This window comes from Mauremys reevesii, linkage group 8 (assembly GCF_016161935.1).
Source record: "Mauremys reevesii isolate NIE-2019 linkage group 8, ASM1616193v1, whole genome shotgun sequence".
Taxonomy (NCBI): domain Eukaryota; kingdom Metazoa; phylum Chordata; order Testudines; family Geoemydidae; genus Mauremys; species Mauremys reevesii.
The window spans coordinates 59,649,321-59,672,139 of NC_052630.1; the positions used below are offsets into that span (position 1 = coordinate 59,649,321).

At 40.7% G+C, this 22,819-nt stretch overlaps 1 protein-coding gene across 6 annotated transcripts in view; it reads right to left on the reverse strand.

Moving 5' to 3' along the window:
- Positions 1–22,819, reverse strand: part of BRINP3 (BMP/retinoic acid inducible neural specific 3) — a 331,852-nt gene that overhangs the window by 62,168 nt on the left and 246,865 nt on the right. For all 6 annotated transcript variants that reach the window (XM_039486613.1, XM_039486610.1, XM_039486611.1 and 3 more), the window contains one exon: positions 21,665–21,901. In XM_039486613.1, coding sequence (XP_039342547.1) covers positions 21,665–21,901 — 237 coding nt within the window. The remainder of the gene's footprint in view (positions 1–21,664; positions 21,902–22,819) is intronic.

Genomic DNA, 22,819 nt, shown 5'->3' on the forward strand with positions numbered 1-22,819 from the left:
TTCAATAGCTAAGGGTCTTGCAATTTTATATGAAAATAAAAGTTTTAATTGTGATATGTTCAATTCCCCATGGATCCTCTGGAATGCCCTATCTGTCAGCTGGTTTAGTCTTCATTTGTCTAGGTCTGATTTTAATGTGAATCCTATTTAAGTTCATCTGAGAGAGACAATTCCTTGAAATAAGTTAAAAATAATTAATAGGATCACACTGTGCAACTGAGCAGTAGTCAAGTCCAATGAGGAATTAAAAAACAAAACAAAAGGGGAAGGTGTTTAGAGCTACTGATGTGATTTCAGGGATTCTCTCCTCTCTAGAGGGATGAAATCCAGAATTGTCTAGGAATGAACTTGCTCCAGCTTATATCCTTGAAACCTTTAGACCACATCTTTTGGTTGCTGTGAATGTAGGCCTTATTACTTAGGCAAACACCTCTGGGAACTGCAGTCTTTTATTCACAGTAGAGGTGGTGGATATGGGCAGCAGCAAAGCAGCCCCCCCAACCCTGCTCTGCCAATATGCCTCAACCCTAACCTGACAGGAACACTCATCCTCCATGGCCATTTCAGTCCTAAACCTTTTATGTCCATGCTGTCAACAAAAGTCTCGTTGACTACCAATACTGTTGTATTTTGTGATTACAAACGAAGAACTGAAATTGATATCACCCAAGCTATTTAAAGCAGCACATTTGAGAACACGGAGGATTTTGAGCACTGAAAGTTGAGGTTAAAGCACGGAACTGAGCTTCAGGAAATCTGGCCCTACCTCAGGAAACTATGGCCTCAGCAAAGTCCACGATCAAGAGCTGTAATAGAGAATTTCAAAATCCCCAGCAGTGCATCCTACTCTTCAAATAACAGCACTTCATGCTAAAACTCTCTTCTGACAAGAAGACCATGGTAATAGAACTACTTTCCCCATCATAATGCTTTTAATTATAATCAGGGCAATAAATGTTATAGTTGGTGAAACACCAACAGAAGAATCAAATTGAAATCTCAAACCACAAAGCTACCAACATTTTGTATAAGGGACTTATCTGCAATAGAACTGATATTTCAAATGGCCAAATACTGTAAATGTCCAATAAAATTTTGCTCCTGTATTGTCCAGACTCTATTTTTTTTAATTTAAATCTCTAATGACCCACTCTGTTCCAAGGGCCCAGGAAAAACAAAGCAGTAAAATGAATATATATATTTGTTTTTATGTTCCAAATAATTTTAGTTGTTTGATATACATTAATTCATCTAAAGAAGTAGCAGCAATATTACAAGAAATATATATTGTGGGGAGGGGGGAAACATATATGAATGACCTTGGCTTGAAATGACTGGTTTTTCCCACAGAAAAAGGTAGCAGAGGAGAACTTAAATGAGATTATATAAATCATTCAGCCCTCTGGAATGAAGTCATTTGCTGTTCTTACTCTCTTAAGGTGTAAGTACAGGAATCAAAGACATGTACTGTGAAAGGAATGGACTGGACAGGAAGCTGGGATTTAGAATAAATGTTAAAAATCATAGGATCAAACTATCTGATATGATCTGGTCACTTTATGCTGCTCAGGGGGTGCAAAGTAGCTGGATTCTTGCCAGAAATGGCCAGTGGGGAACTCTCTCCACTAGCATAAGCCTGTTGGGGCAACTGCTCTGTTGGGACTTCCTCCCCCAACCCTAGTGGAGGAAGAATATCAGGGGATGTGCATATCAGAGTGTCAGTTGGAGGGGAGTGTAGGGAGGAGTACAGTGCACTGGTCTTCCACAAGTACAGGATCTCTTTAGGACTGTGTGGAGGTGGTATAATTTACAGTAGCTCCCAGGATGATTTAACTCTCAAATTGGTGCAGACTCAGGGAGCTGTAACTGGCTCTCTTAGATCTTCACCCTCCCTTGTATTGACTGGAGCTCAGGCCTGGTCTACACTAGGCGTTTAAATCGGTTTTAGGAGCGTAAAACCGATTTAACGCCACAACCGTCCACACTAGGAGGCACCTTATATCGATTTTAATGGCTCTTTAAACCGGTTTCTGTACTCCTCCCTAACGAGAGGAGTAACTTTAGTATCGGTATTACCATATCGGATTAGGGTTAGTGTGGCCGCTGATCGACGGTATTGGCCTCCGGGCGGTATCCCACAGTGCACCAGTGACCGCTCTGGACAGCATTCTGAACTCGGATGCACTTGCCAGGTAGACAGGAAAAGCCCCGCGAACTTTTGAAATTCATTTCCTGCTTCCCCAGCGTGGAGATCTCATCAGCACAGGTGACCACGCACAGCTCACCAGCACAGTTAACAATGCAGTCTCCTGAGAATCGTAAAAGAGCCCCAGCATGGACTGCATGGGAGGTACTGGATCTGATCGCTATCTGGGGAGAGGATTCAGTGCTAACAGAACTGCGTTCCAAAAGACGAAATGAAAAAGTATTTGAAGAATTTCTAAGGCTATGACGGATAAAGGCCACAGCAGGGACTCAGTGCAGTGCAGAGTGAAAGTTAAGGAGCTCAGACAAGCCTACCAGAAAACCAAAGAAGCAAACGGAAGGTCCGGGGCAGGTCGAAAAACATGCCGCTTCTATGCTGAGCTGCATGCAATTTTAGGGGGCTGCACCACAAGTACCCCACCCCTGATCGTGGATTCCGAGGTGGGGGTTGTAATCTCTGCCATGGCTGAGGATTATGCAGACGGGGAAGATGAAGATGAAGAAGAGGAGGAAGACCTAGCAGAGAGCACACAGCACTCCGTGAGCCCCAGCAGCCAGGAGCTTTTTATCACCCTGACGGAATTACCATCCTCCCAGCCCTCACAAGCCACTATCCCAGACAATGACGCCATGGAAGGGAGCTCTGGTGAGTGTACCTTTGCAAATAGCAAACATTGTTTTTTAAGCAAGCCTTTTTTAATGATTGATTTGCCCTGAGGACTTGGGATGCATTCGCAGACAGTATAGTTACTTAGAAAAGTTTGTTAACATGTCCAGGGATTGAGAGGAAATCCTCCAGGGACATCTCGATGAAGCGCTCCTGGAGGTACTCCAGAAGCCTTTGCAGAAGGTTTCTGGGCAAGGCAGCCTTGTTCCGCCCACCATGGTAGGACACTTTACCACGCCATGCATGTAGCAAGTAATCAGGTATCATTGCGTGGCAAAGCATAGCAGCGTATGGTCCCGGTGACTGCTGGCATTCAAGAAGCATCCGCTCTTTATCTTGTTCTGTTATCCTCAGCAAAGTGATATCGTTCAGGATAACCTGGTTAAAAATCAGGAATTTAAGTAAGGGGGTGGCCATTTTTCTACTGGGTTCGTGGACTGCAGCAGCTTAAAAAAAACACTTTCCTGCACGTAGCGAAGCGGGGGGAGGGAGGAGTGAAATGCCGATGATCTTTTCTGTGTTTGGTCACCGGCGATCTTCCCCAAGCTACCAGACACGCAGTGGGGGGGGGTGAGGGGGGGAAGGTTGTTGATTAGCAGGGAGCTAGCGTGGTATTAGCCATGCGTTGGGGGGGAGGGGTAAATCACTACAGAAGCCGAAAGACAGTGGCTTACCATGGCCGCATGCAAGCTGAATTCTGATGCCTGGACCTGTGTCTGTGAGATCTGTAACTCCAGAGCTGCAAGCACTCACTATTAAGATGAAAAATGCGACCTTGTAGGGAAATCACATGTGCTAGGTGAATAGTGCTGTTCACTGTGAAAGAGTATAACCATTGTTCTGTAAAATGTATCTTTCTAAATATTTATCTCCCTCATGCAGCTGCAAAATTTTCAACCATCCCTCCTCCATCCCAAAGGCTAGCACAGATAAGGCAGAGGAAAAAGAAGACGCGAGATGAGATGTTCTCGGATATTATGGAAGTTACACGCAATGAAAGAGCTCATCTGAATGAGTGGAAGGACGTGGTTTCAAATTACAGGAAAGAGGCCAGTGAACGTGAGGACAGGAGGGATGAACGTGAGGACAGGAGGGACAACCGAGATGAGAGGTGGCGGCAGGAAGACTGGCAGGAAAATCAGCGGTGGCGGCAGGAAGATCAGCGGTGGTGGGATGCAACTCTGGGGCTGCTGCGTGATCAAACTGACATGCTCCGGCGTCTTGTGGAGCTTCAGGAACGGCAGCAGGATCACAGAGTGCCGCTGCAGCCCCTGTATAACCACCCTCAACCCTCACCATGTTCCACATCCTCCTCACCCAGACGTGTAAGAACGTGTGGGGGGAGGCTCCGTGCACCCGCCCACTCCACCCCCGTGGACAGCCCAACCAGAAGGATGTCGTTACTGTGAATTTTTTTTAATGGCCTTCGCCATCCCTCCTATCCTCCTCCCAAACCACACCCTTACTTCTCTCCCTCTTTTTATAATGAATCAATAAAGAATTCATGCTTTTTAAATGAGAGTGACTTTATTTGCATAAGTAAGCTGTACTCGAAGGGGGAGGGGGAGTTGCTTACAGGGACTGAGTCAATCAAGGGGGTTGGGTGTTCATCAACAAACACAGCAGTCACACTGTACCCTGGCCATTGATGAAGCTCGTTTTCAAAGCTTCTCTGATGCGCACCGCTTCCTGGTGTGCTCTTCTAATCTCCCTGGTGTCTGGCTGCGCGTAATCAGTGGCCAGGTGATTTGCCTCAGCCTCCCACCCCGCCATAAAGATCTCCCCCTTACTCTCACAGAGATTGTGGAGAATACAGCAAGCAGTAATAACATAGGGGACATTGGTTTGGCTGAGGTCTGAGCGAGTCAGTAATGTCCGCCAGCGCACCTTTAAACGGCCAAATGCACATTCCACCACCATTCTGCACTTGCTCAGCCTGTAATTGAACAGATCCTGACCACTGTCCAGGCTGCCTGTGTATGGCTTCATAAGCCATGGCATCAAGGGGTAGGCTGGGTCCCCCAGGATAACGACAGGCATTTCAACATCCCCAACTGTTATTTTCTGGTCTGGGAAGTAATTCCCTTGCTGCAGCCGTTTAAACAGAGTAGTGCTTCTGAAGACGGGAGCGTCATGAACCCTCCCTGGCCATCCCACGTGGATGTTTGTGAAACGTCCCTTGTGATCTACCAGTGCTTGCAGCACCATTGAAAAGTACCCCTTCCGGTTTACGTACTGGGTGCCCTGGCGCTGCGGTGCCAAGATAGGGATATGGGTTCCATCTATCGCCCCCCCACAGTTAGGGAATCCCAGTGCAGCAAAGCCATCCACTATGGCCTGCACGTTTCCCAGAGTCACAACCTTTCGTAGCAGCAGCTTAGTGATTGCTTTGGCTACTTGCATCACAGCAGCCCCCACAGTAGATTTTCCAACTCCAAATTGATTCCCGACTGACCGGTAGCTGTCTGGCGTTGCAAGATTCCACAGGGCTATCGCCACTCGCTTCTCTACTGTGAGGGCTGCTCTCATCTTGGTATTATGGCGTTTCAGGGCAGGGGCAAGCAAGTCACAAAGTTCCATGAAAGTGCCCTTATGCATGCGAAAGTTTCGCAGCCACTGGGAATCGTCCCACACCTGCAACACAATGCGGTCCCACCAGTCAGTGCTTGTTTCCCGGGCCCAAAATCGGCGTTCAATGGATAGAATCTGCGCCATTACCATCAGGATCTCCAAAGCACAGGGGCCCGCGGTTTGAGAGAATTCTGTGTCTACGTCCTCATCACTGTCATCGCCGCGCTGCCGTATCCGCCTCCTCCTCGCCTCGGATTGAAGGTCCTGGTTCACCATAGACTGCACGAGAGTGCGCGAGGTGTTTAAAACATTCACGATTGCGGTATGGAGCTGAGCAGGGTCCATGCTTGCTGTGCTATGGCGTCTGCACAGTTCACCAAGCAAAAAAAGGCGCGAAACGGTTGTCTGCTGCTCAGGGAGGGAGGGGTGAGGCTGTACCCAGAACCACCTGCGACAATGATTTTTGCCCCATCAGGCACTGGGATCTCAACCCGGAAATGCCAAGGGGCGGGGGAGGCTGCGGGAACTATGGGATAGCTACGGGATAGCTACCCACAGTGCAACGCTCCAGAAATCGATGCTAGCCTCGGACCATGGACGCACACCACTGACTTAATGTGTTTAGTGTGGCCACGCGCACTCAATTTTATAAAATCTGTTTTACAAAACCAGTTTATGCAAATTCAGAATAGTCCCGTAGTGTAGACGTACCCGGAGATGCAGGGGAAGATGTTAGAGAACTAAGCACTTCTAGTAAGGGTAGAGTCTCCAAACCCAATTAGGGACTAATCCTGAGGTATACAAGGCACTACCTGTAACATGAGGTGCTCTCATGGAAATAGGAGACAGACTTGTTGAAAGTCTCTGGGTAAGACAAGAGGGGTAAAATCAAGGGTGATGTCATGGTAGGGGTCTACTACAGACCACCTAGCCAGGAAGAAGAGGCGGATGAGGCTTTTTTTAAACAACTAACAAAATCATCCAGAGCACAGGACTTGGTGATGTGGGACTTCAACTACTCAGACATCTGTTGGGAAAATAACACAGCAGAGCACAGATTATCCAACAAGTTCTTGGAATGTATTGGAGACATTTTTTTTTATTTCAGAAGGTGGAGACAGCTAGCAGGGGAGAGGCTGTTCTAGATTTGATTTTGACAAATAGGGAGGAACTGGATAAGAATTTGAAAGTGGATGACAGCTTGGGTGAAAGTGATCATCGGCCCACTTCATCAGATGCATAGAATAGAACATATAGTGAGTATATATATATATATATATGTTCCATATATATATATACTCACTATATGTATAGTGTGTATATATACACACACATACAGAGAACATGAAAAGGTGGGAGTTGCCCTACCAACTCTAAGAAGCTAATTAATTAAGATGAGCTATTGTCAGCAGGAGAAAAAAAAACCTTTGTAGTGATAATCAAGATAGCCCATTTAAGACAGTTTGACAAGAAGGTGTGAGGATACATAACATGGGGAAATAGATTCAATGTGTGTAATGGCTTAGCCATTCCCAGTCTCTATTTAAGCCTAAATTGATAGCATCTAGTTTGCACATTAATTCAAGTTCAGCAGTTTCTCATTACCACCTTTAAATCTGTTACTGAGTGACCAGAGAGGTTGAAGTGTCGAAGATAGGCTCCTATGAGAAGCAAGTATAAGAGGAAAAACAATAGAAGAGAGTTGGCAGTTTTTCAAAGAGACATTATTAAGGGCACAAGAGGAAACAATCTCACTGCCTAGGAAAGATAGTAACTATGGCAAGAGACCACTCTGGCTTAACCAGGAGATCTTCAGTGATCTAAAAATCTAAAAAAGAGTCCTACGAAAAGTGGAAACTAGATCAAATTACAAAGGATATAAACAAATAACCCAAGTATGTAGGGACAAAATTAGAAAGGCCAAGGCACAAAATGAGGTCAAACTAGCTAGAGACATAAAGAGTAACAAGAAAACATTTTACAAATACATTGGAAGCAAGAGGAAGACCAAGGACAGGGTAGGCATGTTACTCAAAGGGGGGGCGGGGAAATAATAACAGAAAATGTGTAAATGGCAGAGGTGCTTAATGATTTCTTCATTTCGGTTTTCACCAGGAAGGTTGTTGGTGATTGGATGTCTAATGTAGTGAATGCCAGTGAAAATGAGGTAGGATCAGAAGAGGCTAAAATAGAGAAAGAACATGTAAAAAATTACTTGGACAAATGCAGATGTCTTCAAGTCACCAGGGCCTGATGAAATGCATTCTAGAATACTCAAGGAGCTGACTGAGGAGATAACTGAGCCATTATCAATTATCTTTTTGAAGTCATGGAAGATGGGAGAGATTCCAGAAGACTGGAAAAGGGCAAATATAGTGCCCATCTATAAAAAGGGAAATAAGGACAACCCAGGGAATTACAGAACAGTCAGTTTAACTTCCCTACCTGGAAAGATAATGGAGCAAATAATTAAGCAATCAGTTTGCAAACATTTAGAAGATAATAAGGCAATAAGTAACAGTCAGCATGGATTTGTCAAAAACAAATTGTGTCAAACCAACCTGATAGCTTTCTTTGACAGGGTAACAAGCCTTGTGGATGGGGGGAAGCGGTAGACGTGGTATATCTTGATTTTAGTAAAACTTTTGATACTGACTCACATGACCTTCTCATAAATAAACTAGGGAAATGCAACTAGATGGAGCTACTATAAAGTGGGTGCAAAACTGGTTGGAAAACCTTCCAGAGAGTAGTTATAAGTGGTTCAAAGTCATGCTGAAAGGGCATATAACAAGTGGGATCCCACAGAGATCAGTTCTGTGTCCGGTTCTGTTCAATATCTTCATCAATGATTTAGATAATGGCATACAGATTACACTTATAAAGTTTGTGGACGATACCAAGCTGGGAGGGGTTGAAAGTACTTTGAAGGAGAGGATTAAAATTCAAAATGATCTGGACAAACTGGAGAAATGGTCTAAAGTAAATAGGATGAAATTCAATAAGGACAAATGCAAAGTACTCCATTTGGGAAGGAACAATTAGTTGCACACATACAAAATGGGAAATGACTGCCTAGGAAAGAGCACTGCGGAATGGGATCTGGGGGTGATAGTGGACCACAAGCTAAATACGAGTCAACAGTGTAACGCTGTTGCAAAAAAGTGAACATCATTCGGGGATGTATTAGCAGGAGTGTTGTAAGCAAGACACGAGAAGTATTTTTCTGCTCTACTCCACACTGATTAGGCCTCAACTGGAGTATTTTGTCCAGTTCTGGCAACCACATTTCAGGAAGGATGTGGACAAATTGGCGAGAGTACCGAGAAGAGCAACAAAAAATGATTAAACTCTTCATTCTATGACAAATCTGTCTTGATTTTTTTGTCCCAATTTGGAATGAAAACAAATGTGAAAATATCATAATTTATCGTGGGACATAAATTCGGGGAGAGGGGGAGGAGGGCTGGTTGTTATTTTTGCCCAGCTCTAGTTACTATCATCATAAATATAATTTTCCTAAAGCTGCAGACTAACATAGTACTTAAAAACCAGAAACATAAGCATAACCACTGCTGCTTCCAAAAAATTAAAACCTAAGGCCCTGATCCTACAGGGAGCACCATGTGGGCTGACTTCTGCTGCCTTTATTTTGGGATTTGGGCCTAAATTAGACAAGGCAAACAAATGAAAGACTTGTCACAGAACTATAGTTCTAGAAAAGGAAGGAGAAATTACTGAGGGGAAAAAAGCAAAAAAAACAAAAATGAGAGTTCTTCTTGGATGAAGTATTGTATATACATTAAAAATGATTAAGAAATGACAAATCACCAGAGACAATCTCCATAAAGAGGAAAGAGAAGACAAGAATGACATCTCTTGTAATATTGAGTTCAAGGCTGCCAGAATGGATTAAAATTGTCCCAAGAGTGAGATTTGTTACCAGCTTTCAAAAAAAACTTACTTATGTCCATCATGTACAAGACTAATGTAGATTCATACTAGATGAAACCTTCTCCTTCTCCTTCATTACAATGTCATCATGCTTTAAGCTTTATCTGAGCAAACAACATCTTGCATAACTTTAAGTAGATTTGCCAGGTGCTAAACTAGCAGGAGGCACATAATGCTTTTAGGGTTGAAAATGAGGCAATTATGTTGTCGGAGTCTGATTGGCTGTCCTTTCACTTTTGGAATATGAGATGAACAATTTAGAAATTGGCTCTGAAGAAATTCTGTACATTGCACCTGTTCACTTTATTAAAACACTGACACCTCCACAGGGGTGAGGGGAGAATATTGGTCACAGAAGCAATGACATCTGGGTATATCTGTTCTTACTATTGATTAAATTGCCTGACAACCACATGGGGAAGTTAATTACTGGGAGGCAAATTAACACCTTTGCAAGATAATAGAGTAAACAATAATTATATTAAGAATACAGGAGGCTTGAAGCTTTTTTTTTTCTGGAGCCTGAAGCTCTAAGCCCCATCTTAAAAGAACCACTGCTATACAGCTCTGGGGCAAATGGATTGAACCATATTGACTAATGTCTTTATTCACAATGTTTAACAAGGAACTTCTACGGCCACTAATTCAGCTCAGACTGTTCACAATGAGTCTTTCAATTAAGATTTAGAATGAGACTCACTTGGCATAGAAATTGGCTTCCAATCCTGATTTAGCAATTGGGTCTGTTTTGGTCAGAGGAGAGGCAGTGGGCACTAAGTGAATGATCCCACCTCCTATATACTGTGAGATTGCATGGATCTTTCATAGACATATTCTTTCTCCCTTCTGAATCAATAACAACATAACCTATCATGGCACAAAGTTAAATCTGTCTTCTTTATAGATTAAAGGAGTCCTTCACACTCCAGTCTTAATTTTAAGTTTGATTTATTAAGTTTATGCAGCATCTTCTCTCCCAGTTAAAATGGAGTACTTGAAAAAACCAGTAATGGATAGTCAAGTTACTGTACAAAAGCACTTCTACTGAGAAAAGTGTTTCTTTGCAAAGGGTATTGTGGGATTCCAAATGCATTGTCTTACTATTTCCAGATCAAATTTGCTCAGTGTATAAGGAGATACATTTAGTTCTAGCTACTAGCCCTGCAAACAGCCTGTGATCTGAAAGCCAAGCTGGGCGCTCTCTTTCCTTTGCATCAGCACAATAGAATGTCCATAAAAATGTACCCATAGGAACATCTGTGCAACCCTACTGTCTCTAAATTATGCCCTCAGTAATGCTTCTACAACCCCTGTACTTTTTAATAGATGGGAAAAGTGCAAATGAGGACATACTGTACAATGGCACAGCTTAAACTTGTCAATTACCTTCAGATGTCATCCTAAATAGTCTTTCCCACTGCTAAGGGAAGCACAGGAAATACTGAAAATATCAAGAGAATTTTAAACTAGTTGTTAGCTAAAGGTAATCTGGAAATAAATTAAGCATGACTGCTACAAATTAAAGAGAACGAGGTTGAATGTGAGCTACTGAAGGCATAATTTGGAATGTAGGGTCTCTATCACTTGTGATGATATGGGAGAAAGAACAAACCTAAGCTGGCGTCCACATTGACTCCGCATGGTTGGCAACTGGGAGGAAAACAAAAGAAAATATAAACTGAGCTAATTTGAATTTGGAGCTATTGAGGCAATACAAATGGAATCCCCTGGTGCCCATTTCTACAGAGATAATTTTCAGAGTAAACTACACCCAAGGAAACAGCAAATATCAATGGCTTATTGAGGGTGAGGATAGTCTTTAAGTAAAAGAAAAACAAAATTGTACTTGATTTTTCTATTAAATAGAAGAGTGGTTACAGCTAAACATTATGGACCAAATTTAACCTTGCTGAAACGTCACTAGAGTCATCCATCAACAAACATCTGACATAGTAATCACACTTAAAAGTGCTTCCTGAATGGAGAGGATGGGAGAACAACAGGTGATGTTAGTCACATTGAAAATGCACTACTGGAAGAAGCTGAAATACTGCAGAGATGAGGGTGGGATAAGAACCTCTGTAGAAAAAGCAGGGATTTGCCTATTGAAAGTGAGCCTTAGCACAAATCTCACTCCACTAAACATAAGCTTCCTCCATGTTATTATTGTACCATTTCCCCCAGAACCTCCTTTGTTGTGATAAGAGTCAACAACAAAACACCTTTGTCTCAATTTGAGAGAGTGAGTCACCTGCTTTCCTGTTGGTCACCAACAAGGCTGATCCTATATTTGCTTTTTACACATTGAAGCACTCATTTATTATTACTCTGATTTTAGCAACTACTTTATCATTGTAACTGGCTTAATGACAAATCTCTACAAGACTGTAGAAATACGTGCTTTAAAATATTATAGTATAATTTTGTGAACCATGCTGCTTCGAAGTACACATTATGGTTCATTTTTAGGCTTCTGTAATTGACAAGAGGATTTAAGGAGCAGATTTTCAAAAGCACAAATGTCAATTAGGTGTCAAAACTTCATTGACTTTCAGTGAGTGCTCAGCCCCTAACTACCACCAGAGCTTTTGAGACTCAACCTCTGAAAGCTTTTATGTTCATGTTAGGTGAAACAGCACATTCAAGATGATGTCTGAAAATACTGTGGAATTTTGTTGTTCCCAAAATACAGTAGACAAGTTCACCATACTATTAATAGATAATTCCTTAAATCGTCCTCTGAAAAATAGGACCAGACACATCAGAGCTATTCTCTTCTGTTGATTTATGTAGATTGTTCATGAAGTGAGATTGTTCAAGATGCAAACACTGTCTACAAAAATGAAAATTACATGAACTTTAACTTTACTGACATTTAATTCACTAATAAGTAGATTGCCCCTTCTACTAGAGTCTCTTAATGAATTTCCTTTTGTCCTTTAAATCCCATTCTTTTAGACAAGATGCTTTCAGGAAGAGAGTGCTAATAATTCAATCTACACAAAGATTTGAAAAAATATATATAATTTCAGGGTAGATTGTTGGTTGGGGTAAATCAGGATAACTTCATTGACTTCAGGGGAGTTATGCTGATTTACATCAACCAATGATCTAGCCCTCCATTTCAGATAAATCTTTCAATGTTTTCATTTCTTCTGATGATTATGTATCACTATTTACAAAACACATAACTATTCAGCAACAGGAAATCCAGCAGTTATTAAGGAATTATGCACTGTTTCAGATATTCTTTATGCAGCTTAAATCCACTGACTCAAGGGATTTAAAGAAATAACATAAAAAGCAGTGCAGTTGTAATAATACATTTCAATCACAGCTGTGATGGAGGCTGGGCTCATAATGAACAACATTTTCAGCAAAGATTTATTCAAATTTTAAAATCAGTTGATTTTAGCAATGTTCATGCCCTTTTTGTTTTGCTTTCTGCAGATGCTCAGTTTTCCTTTCAGAAACATCTGTGCCAAGCACATTTTCACGCGTAATATAAGAGTATTTGCGGAGAACAAACTTTAAAGTTGTGTGTTTGCTCCTGAAGTGTTTGCACGCTCTTTCAGGGATATTCTTGTCCACAGAATTGTCTTTAGTTTCATTCCCAGTTTTGTTCATGCCAATAGAAGATTTCAAAGGTTCACCTTTCTAAGGTATAAAGGGACAAATTTAGCAAAAGGCCACAATCTGGCCTGTAAATTTGTGCAGAACCACAAATTTGTGAGGACAAACAATACATGCTTTAAAGAGCTCATACCTGCAAGATACTGTGGCCCTGATCCATTTAAGCAAATGCTTAACATGTAGCACACACATCATCTCAATTAATTCAGTGGGACTACTCACCACATGCTCATTTAAGCATGTTTTAGCACTGGCTTTGCCTGATCACTTGAGCCCAAGCTGAGTAGTAAGCTATCTATCCAAAGTCTATGCACTGTGCTACTTCTGTCTAGAGTATCTTGAGAGTTATAGCATGTTTGCATGGGAAACGTTTTGCACTGGCCTTTTTCAAAGTGGCTTTGAAAATATGACTTGTGATATCTTTCATAAACAGTAAAATGTAACGTTTCTATATTTCTAATGAACTCATAGAAACAGAAAAAGATAGCATTCAAAAATGTGTTCTTAACATTTGATCTCTTAGCTAAGTCTCTATAATTCTTTGTAGGCTTCTTCCCCTTTCCTTTCCCCCCACATTCTTTTCAAAACAAACACACCAAATGACATTTGTTTCTTAAGGGGGAATTTCAACACCAACAGCCTCATGTTCAAGGAAAGAAAAAATAAATAGGGAGTAAGCATTCTGTGCACATGCACAGGATGAAAATAAAATATCAGGATGGAAAAAGATTTTATTTTCAGGTTTTCAGAAGTTATAAATAACTTAAAACATGATTATGAAAATGGCATATATTTGATGAGATGTCACAATTTTCATAAATAGTCTTAATAATCCTGCCATCCACATCTTCATATTTACTTTTTTTAAACAGTCTTCCTTTATATTATTATTATTTTAAAACGTGAAGTGCAGTGTCAACAATTAATTTACAATAGTCAATGTAATTTTCTTTTAAGAAGCTAGGACTGGAAAGGAGCTCATGAGTCATTGCGTCTAATGCCTTGCTATCCTAGCAACCACATTTAGATGCCACTGAGCAGCCCACATGCATCAGCATTCATGTCGTGCTCCTTGTCAGTACCGGTCCTGGGCCAGGGAAGCTAACAATCCAATCAGCGGACCAGATTCAGTGATGAATCTGGTCACGTGCCACCTGACGCACGTTGCGCATACGCTAAGAAGAAGTATCAGTACGTTTCTTTTATTTCTGTGAATTTTGTGGAAAATTGTTACTATCTTTTGGTAACACTTTTTTTTCATGTAAGTGCTCAGTGATTTGAAACTATTTATATGAAATGTTGCTAGGTATTGTACAGTTCTGTGGTACTATAGACAATTTCTGCTTGGGCACCACTCAAACCTATCTTAAGTTATTGTTATTAATAAAATACATCTTGATAAGGATATTTCTTCCACTAAGTACTCTAAATATAGATAGATAGCTCCTGCCCCCGTGATCATGGGTTTAGGCTTTCAAAGGGATAAGTTCTGTGCTGAAAATTATGTGTGTGCTTAAGTGCTTTCCCGAATGTTGTTATAAGTACAGGTAATACTGGAAAGGTTACACAATTTTTAAACCCATTTGTAGCTGGCATAACTTCAGAGGCATTATATATGTCAAAATAGGCACAATTTATTGTACATAAAAATAGGGTAAATGAAAAATGGATTTGTTTTGACCAAAAGCACTCTCTTTATGACACTGTTAAAATACAGCTTCTTAGAATATTCTTCTCATGGAGGATCATGCTTAAACATGAATTCAGCCAAGGTCCTTGAGACACTAATGAAATGTACTAAGAATTTAGGATGAACCGTTTCAGCATGAATTTTTGATAAGAAAACAGCTGCTCATCTTGCAAGGGTGGTAGCGAAGTCTGAAGGCCAGAAGATATGACTGTGTGTATAAGATATGATAAGGAATAAGCAGATGGCTTAGAGTAAACAATTCAAAATAGCTGTCAGTTCTTTGGGTGAAAACACAATATGTTTTCTGATATTAAGAGGTTACATGAAACTCAAAAAACTAACTGTGTTTTGAGTTTCTGGAGGGAAACTACATTGATAAAGCCAGCCAAGGACATTGTGAGAAAAGCAATACACTATTGGAAATGTTCCTTGCCCAAAATGGGATTTGAGTCCTTGTAAGATGTCAGAAACGAGTGTGTTAAAGGACATTTTGTATTTGAATTTTGTTAGCCTACCAAATCTTTATTAATCATCATTGTCCTATGGAGAAATTGCTACTAGCTATGAATTGTTCATGGAAAAATCATCCATAGCTCAGAGGTACCTTTCTGACATAAGACACCTGATTTTTTCCAAAAATGTGTATGCTAATTGCTCACCTAATTTGGTGTGCATTTAACATGATTGCATGCACCAATCTGTTATCTGTGTCTGCAAGAGGTTTATTAGATATACACAATAACTGGCTATATGCATGTGCCACTGCAGTATGTATGTACAAATTTGACTTTCAACTGTACTTAAATTCTGGCATATACATTTTGGTAAATTAGGCCTTAAAATTCTATTCTAGGAGAAAACTTTATAAGCTCTCTACTTTTCTTAGGGAGCAGTGGAGCTAAGAGAACCATTTTGAGGTTTTTTGTTGTTGTTGTTTTGTTTTTTAAAATTAATTAGTACTAGAGATCCAGAAGGAGACTTTCAAAGGCACAAATAGTAGTTAGGCACTGAACTGGTATTTTATGCCTTTGAAAATCTACAAATCTACCCTTTAATTGTTTTATCTGAAACAGACAAAGGAGAGAGAACACTGACAGCAGACAAGTAGTCTCAAAGAGAATGCTTGCAGTCTTATTCTTTAGGACAAATTCTGGCCATGGATACATGTGTGTGACCCCTGTTGAACTCAACAGCAATTACAGATCTGTTATCAGAGGCAGAGTTTCTCTGTTTGATGACACGCTTGTTATATATTTAAACTAAAGTGGAATGGAAAGCAGGAGAGTTAGAAAACTCGTAAACTCACATATTCATGTTTGCCTGGATTTGAATTACATAAATAACACTGGATGAAATCTGTTTTGTGCACTACAGGGGTAGTGCATTGGGCTGTGACTGAAAGGAGCACAAGTTCTAGTCTTTAATTCAATAATAATATGCTGTGTGACCTTGGACAAGTTATTTCCCCTCCCATCATCACTGTCTTGTCTATTTAGAGTCTAGGCTCGTTAGGACAAGAAAATCAAAGGCCTCTGCACCCCCTTTATGCCCTTAAATCCATTAAAATGTGATGTTGGCCTGAGGAAGGACTACAGGAATTTCCCCTATTTGCTACTGGGAAATTAAATGTGAGCTATTTAAAATGAAATTTTTGACAGTTTTTCCTGAAATATGCTATTAACATGCATTAAATAATATCTCCTATGCTGCAGAATATCCAAAGCATTCATAATGTTTCATAATTATCAGTTTTAATAGAAAGTTGACATTAAGTGAAATTTCTGTTGGAAGGACTTTTCAAAAAGTAATATGATTTATGCAGATTTTGTCATTCCCCACAGAAACTCCACTATCTTCTGTCAAACATTGTCACTTCTCCCCCCAGATTCAGAACAGTACCAAATGCTGGACAACATTTTTCACCTATGTTGTCCTTGCTTTCAGTGTATGTCTTTATACAAAATATTCAAAAATGTAAGGCCGAGATTTTCAAAGATTGCCTTAGGGATTTAGACACTCATATCTCACTATATTGTCTACATTTATTGAAATAAATTCAAGAGTTAAGGGTGTGTGAGGGGTCGATGGAAATGGTTTAATGGAATTCCTATTAATAATTTATCTACTCTCATATTGTTTAAGGAATAAACCTAGTAATAATTACCAACATGCTGTGTTAATGTTAAACTGACATGCAGATCAATATCACAATTTTAAATATAGTTGAACTGCCAATTTTTTATAAATGTAGGGCTCCAGTATTAGCGATTTTTCCCTTGACATTATGTTCACTGCACACTGAGAGTGCACTGTGAGTGGGTTTCACTTCTTTCTTGTCCTATTCATACATTTAGTAATCTCTTTCCGAGATACTGAAAACTATAAAGCTAGACATCACAAATTTGTGGCTAAGTCTGAATTTGATGGGGATGGAGTAGCCTGCTTTCCAGATATTGATTAAAAAGGGGTATATTTGCAGCCATTGCTTTGACTATACATAAGTGGTGAAAAGTCCAGGTGAATACTAAAGCTGTAGACTGTTTGAATAATCTCTGGCCAGATTCCCTCAATGATGGGTGGTGATATAAGGGTTATAGAGGTGTTGGGTTGTTCAAAATGACCTCCCTCTCCCCTCACTCGATATTTCCTGGATGTAGCATCAGTGAATTGCTCTTCATCTACTTTCAGACTTCAACCAAGCTCTCCCTTAGCTGAGAGATGGCGCTGATTGCATCTGTTGGGAGGGAAGGTGCTATTGAGGTCTGGGTATTTTTGAATTGTGTATTGCTCAATCCATAGGAAAAAAAACAGGTTTTATACTCAGTTATCAAGACTCCAATGGGGCACAAAGATCTTCCCAAGCATCCATGTTGTTTAGGGAAATAATCTTCTCCTTCATGGTGGACTGCCCAAGGCTGTTACTGCTGCAGTGAAACTTAACTGTGTGTGACTCAAGGATCTCATTTAAACAAGCTGTCTTTATCTCACTAGTAACACCAATAAACTCCACGGAGTAGAGCTGAAGCTAAGTTTTAGCTGTCTTTCTATCCAATATTTCTCTGGCCTGGTGTAAGGGGCTGCCCTCCCCCTAGAATACCACATGTATTATTAGATGGATACTGCCCATTGATGTTCAGTAATTCTCATTGACATTATTTATTAAAATAGACTCCTGATAAATAACTAACCGAAACATTCCTGTTGGTTAATATCCAGGGGAAAGTAGCTATTCATAACCACACTGATGCATCTCTGCCTTATTAAACGAAGTCACTTTATTCTTCTCAACAAAAGGAGAAGAGGTGTTTAGATAGTAAGCTCTTTTGGGGGCAAGAACAGTCTTTGTACAGAAGCTAGCACAATGGAGTCCCAGTCCATGAGTGAGGCTTCTAGGTGCTATTGCAGTATAAATAATACTGCTTGGGTAAGATGCAGCAACAAAAGAAAATCTGCAATACCATAGATGCCATGGAAAGACCATTATTTTTACTGGGAAACTTGTCATTGACCTAAATATTCAGCAGCAAAATCAACATGGTACCATAAGAGATATGATATGTAGCACCTTAATACATTACGCTCTGAGACAAACAAAACGGGATGTTACTTACTTGTAACTGAGGTTCTTTGAGATGGACTCTGCATATTCCCACACTTGGAATATGTACTCAATGGTCCAGCCTTCTACTGTTAGTGACTGTTAAAGCACTTGTGAGACCCCACTCTCATGACTCCCCTTATCACTCCAGCACATTCTCAGGATGGGGCTATAAAACTGAGCACTGTAGCAGTTGTCATCTCAGTTCTTCCCACCATTAATGCACCTCAGTGCTTTCCACCATTAATGACACTAGTGCTCCTTAGAGGGGAAGAAGAGTTGGAATGGTGGATATGCAGAGTCCATCTCAAAGAACAAGTAAATAACAAGTAAATAACCTTAATTTCTTCTTCGAGTGTTCTCTGCATATTCCCACACTTGGGAAGGTTTAGTCAACGGTAATCAGAGTAGGATGGGGGGATAAAGAGCCTTAATTTAAATAAGGATTGAAGAACTGATCTGCCAAAATGGGCATCTGATCTGGTTTAGATATCTATCACATAATGCTTACTAAAAGCATGCATAGATCTCTACATCAATCTTTACCAATTTCAGCAAGGGGGACATGTTTTAAATATCCCGGATCCAACAAGGAGACAATTGGAGATATTACTGATGTGGGGATCTACAAAAGAGGTGATACAGCTCTCCTACGAGAGAAAGTAGGTCTTCGGGGCAGGGTGGAGGGGAAGCATAAGCAACAATCCAGGTGGTGAAGTTATCTACCTTTTGTTTCTTGTGAGCAGGAAGAGACACTGCAGGCTTCATTATCCATGCGTCTCTTTCCTTGTCTCTGTAAAGATCCAACAGAATCTGAGGAGTGCAGTTTGGAGTGAAATTGTGCAGTTATAACAACAGACAGTATTGGTGCCGGGGTAGTATTCAGATCCAACAACTGACATAAAAGGATGGTCAGATGACCCCATATCTTTATGACTCCAATCCCTTCTTCAGGTCTGCATGTTCATGGTCCAAGAGACTGAGTCCCCAGTATAGGGAGTGGCCCCAGGTACTGACAAGTGTTTTGTTTTGACTTTTTTTCCCCTTCTTCAGATCTTTGGATCTGGAGTTTCAGTCACAGATTGGTAATTGTCCAGACGTGTTTCCATCATGGACTTGTACCCTGTAGGAATCAGATCTGTGGGTTTAATCAGAGAGTGCCCAGTCTTTAGAGCTAGATCCTGATAGTTTAGAATAGAAGGCTTCCTGGAACTGTAGGGTACTGGAGCTGATTCAAGGCTTTTATCCATTTTGTCTGGAGCCATAGAAATCTCTGACCTGGAAGATTTAACTGATGAGGCTTTCTGTAGTAGGAGGGACTGAAGACTATTTTGCCTCTTGTTTCTAGCTTCTGCTGTGAAGTTTCTGCAGCCAGAAGGAGAAAGCCCTTCTCCAAAGCACTTCAGACAGAGAGTGGGAGTGTCCAGTGCTGGGAAGGCAACAGGACATAGAGTGCATCTCTTGAACCCATACTTCTTGGTTTTTGGATCCGCTATCAACAGTAACTATAACTGTCTAACTACAAACACTTAATACTAAACTAACATGCTAGAGCATTGAGGGGAGGGGCAAAATGGGATGAACAAGAACTCTAACAGACACTGCTAGTAGAAGGCTCCACCATTCACTGGCACAAGTCAGCACATGTCCCAAGAGCAGCCACTCAAAGAAGTACAGTCATCTACAGATAAAATGCAGCTCAAAGGAAAATATTTTCAGACAGAAACACATCAAGGCACTTGTTGCCAGGTGGCTTCATCTGTCATTCTTGAATTGCTAACCAATATCACCTCCCAGTCAAACAGGACAATATATGGGTAGGCAAAACTACAGCTTGTCAGTACCTACAATGTAATTGTACTGATGTATAATGTTCTAAGTGAAGGTGTGAGTTCAGAAATGTACAAAGATGTCAAAATGGAGGAATTTCAAAGAAGGATGCTTTATAAAAAACAACAAACAAATATATGAATATTTTAAATAATGATTGATTCATAGCATCCTCTCAGAACTCCGTGGTCCACATCCTCATTTCAGGAGCAGGACCAGTGCTAGCGCCTTGAGCTGACAATTTCAAAGGAGACTAAGAGAATTAGGCATCCAAATCCCATTGAAAGTCAGTGGGAGTTGGTTGATTAACAGCTTTAGGCTTCTTTGAATTCCCCAGCCTCAATTAATTCTGATTGGTCAAAGAGAAATTAGGGTATTTTTCATTACAACAATTAATATAGAAAACATAGTACTTATAAATTTCCCCCTCTCCATTTATACTCAAGCATTTTAGTGTTGAGTCTTTTTCTCCCCTAGTTTCCAGTTCTTACATTGCCTTTTTGTTCTCTCAGTCCTGTCACCCCCAGACTATATCTTTCCTGTCTGCCATACATTTTATTTCATTCTACAATTTCCACTTTTCTCTACTCCTCCCTCACATCCCTTCACTTCTATTTTTCTGCCTGATATTTTTTTCCCCGAGCTCTCTTTCCTTTTCCTGCCAGCTGGCTAGACAGCTGTTCCTGATAATACTGAGTGAATGAGTTGTGAAAACAGTTGTTCAGAAGCCAATTTTACCTGCAGTTTCCATTCTCTATGGGACTGGAAGTCCTGGGGATGAGAAGGAGGGAAATGGTGTGTGAAACAAACCCTGATGTTTAGAAAAAAAGCCAGTGTGACACAGAATGTGGTAGGGGAATGAAATGGAACTAGTCCAGTTTAAACAGTCCCCATGGCATTGTAGAGAAGCGTTTGGAGTAGCAATTCTTACAAGTCCATGTTAATTTAGGGGCAAATCCAATCCCCAGTGGCCAGCCCAAATATTCCAGCTGGGTATGGCAGATCTCAACAGCAGTGTGGGGGTAGGAAGTGTGAAAGGAATCTTCCACTTAAGGCTGCAAAGCAGAGGTGGGCTGTAGTGACAGCTACAGTTCTAGTGTATTTCTGCTGCAGAAGGAAAGACTTAGAATCTATGTAACAGTGAATTGGCCAATGCTGACCCTTTTCTGATCTGTCTCCTCCCCTTCCCATATAGTCATTCACGCTGCCATGGAAAGGGCCCTCATGGAGCTTGGCTTCACCACTTACAGGAGATAAGTATTCTCTGAGCCGCCTGCCAAAATCCAAAAATAATTCCACTGCCCTCACCACCATTGGAGGTGGGGGTAGCATTTGTCCTATAGGGATCAAGTAGTTATAATGAGTAAGGCACAGATCCAGCAAAGCATTGAAGCATATGCTTACCTTTAAGCACATACATAGTCCCAGGGGCTTCAAAGGAACTGCTCACCCCTCATTGTTAAGGAAATTCTGTGATGTTAAGTAACACAAATACAAATATTTAAAAAGATCACACCTGACTCTTCAAATTCGCTGTTGTAAGCATTCCAGGTTTCACTTATGCGAAGCAGGGTTTCTTCCATGGCTTGAATGTCCATGTATGGACAGTTGCACTCTGGGAATTTGGGGCCACACTGACACCAGCAATCATTATCTTTGCAGATAAACTCCCCCTCTGAATTGCAGGCAATATAACTCAAAGCTGCCTGCACAAAACGCTCCTGCAGATATTCAGGCAGGACGAGCTGAAGACCTTTAGAAAATAAAATAGGAATAACCTCATTTAAATGTGAGATAGGGTTGACACAAACTGATTCAACAGTCTACATATCATGTTGACAAAGTAACATTTTAGATACAGAAGGAAACTATGTGGCCTAATTAGGTCAATGTACCCATCTGTCTAGCATTCCCACTATATAGTATTTTTCCTTTCTCAAGGATTAACCTCAGATGAATTCCTTATTTCCATCTGAGTGCAGAATATCAATCCTAGTAACCTGTGCTCTCCAGACAGAGGGTTTACTGGAGTTCTTTCTTTCTGAGGAGACTGTCAGTAAAAAAAAAAAAGTGCGAGGGATGGATTATATCAACCTTGCATTGTTAAGAATTGATAAATAAATAGCCAGAGTCATAAGGGCATTTCTGTAGCAAAAAAAATGGAGTGAAATTACAATCTTGATATTAGCAGTTAATGTAAACTTTGGAAAAATGGATGTAGAGAAACCAAGGATAGGGGGAAAAGGGAAGCAAACGGGGAAAAAAAAGTGTAGTCGCACGTTATCCTTAGTACATTTTTGTTTTTTCCTTTTCTGTTCATAAAGCTGTGAAGACAAATGAGGAAGAACAGAAACTATGAGCTAAAACTACCACCCTTTTTTAAATTTATATGCTTATGCTTCATTCTGTTATCATTTAAATGTAGGTGTTTAGTGTCTTAATAGTATGCTGCAAAAATATAAGTATGATGATTCATAGTCAACTGTATTTCTATGATGTTGCACAAAATACAGTTGAAGATTTGCTATCTGTTTTTATTAAGTGCTGAGAACCCAGTTCTCACTGGGAGTGCCTCAAGGGGGCACACTCAGCACCTTGCAGGATTGGGTCCATAGGGCCAGATCCATTATTCCAGGATTCCTGTTGACTTCAGGAGATATTAGATCAGGAC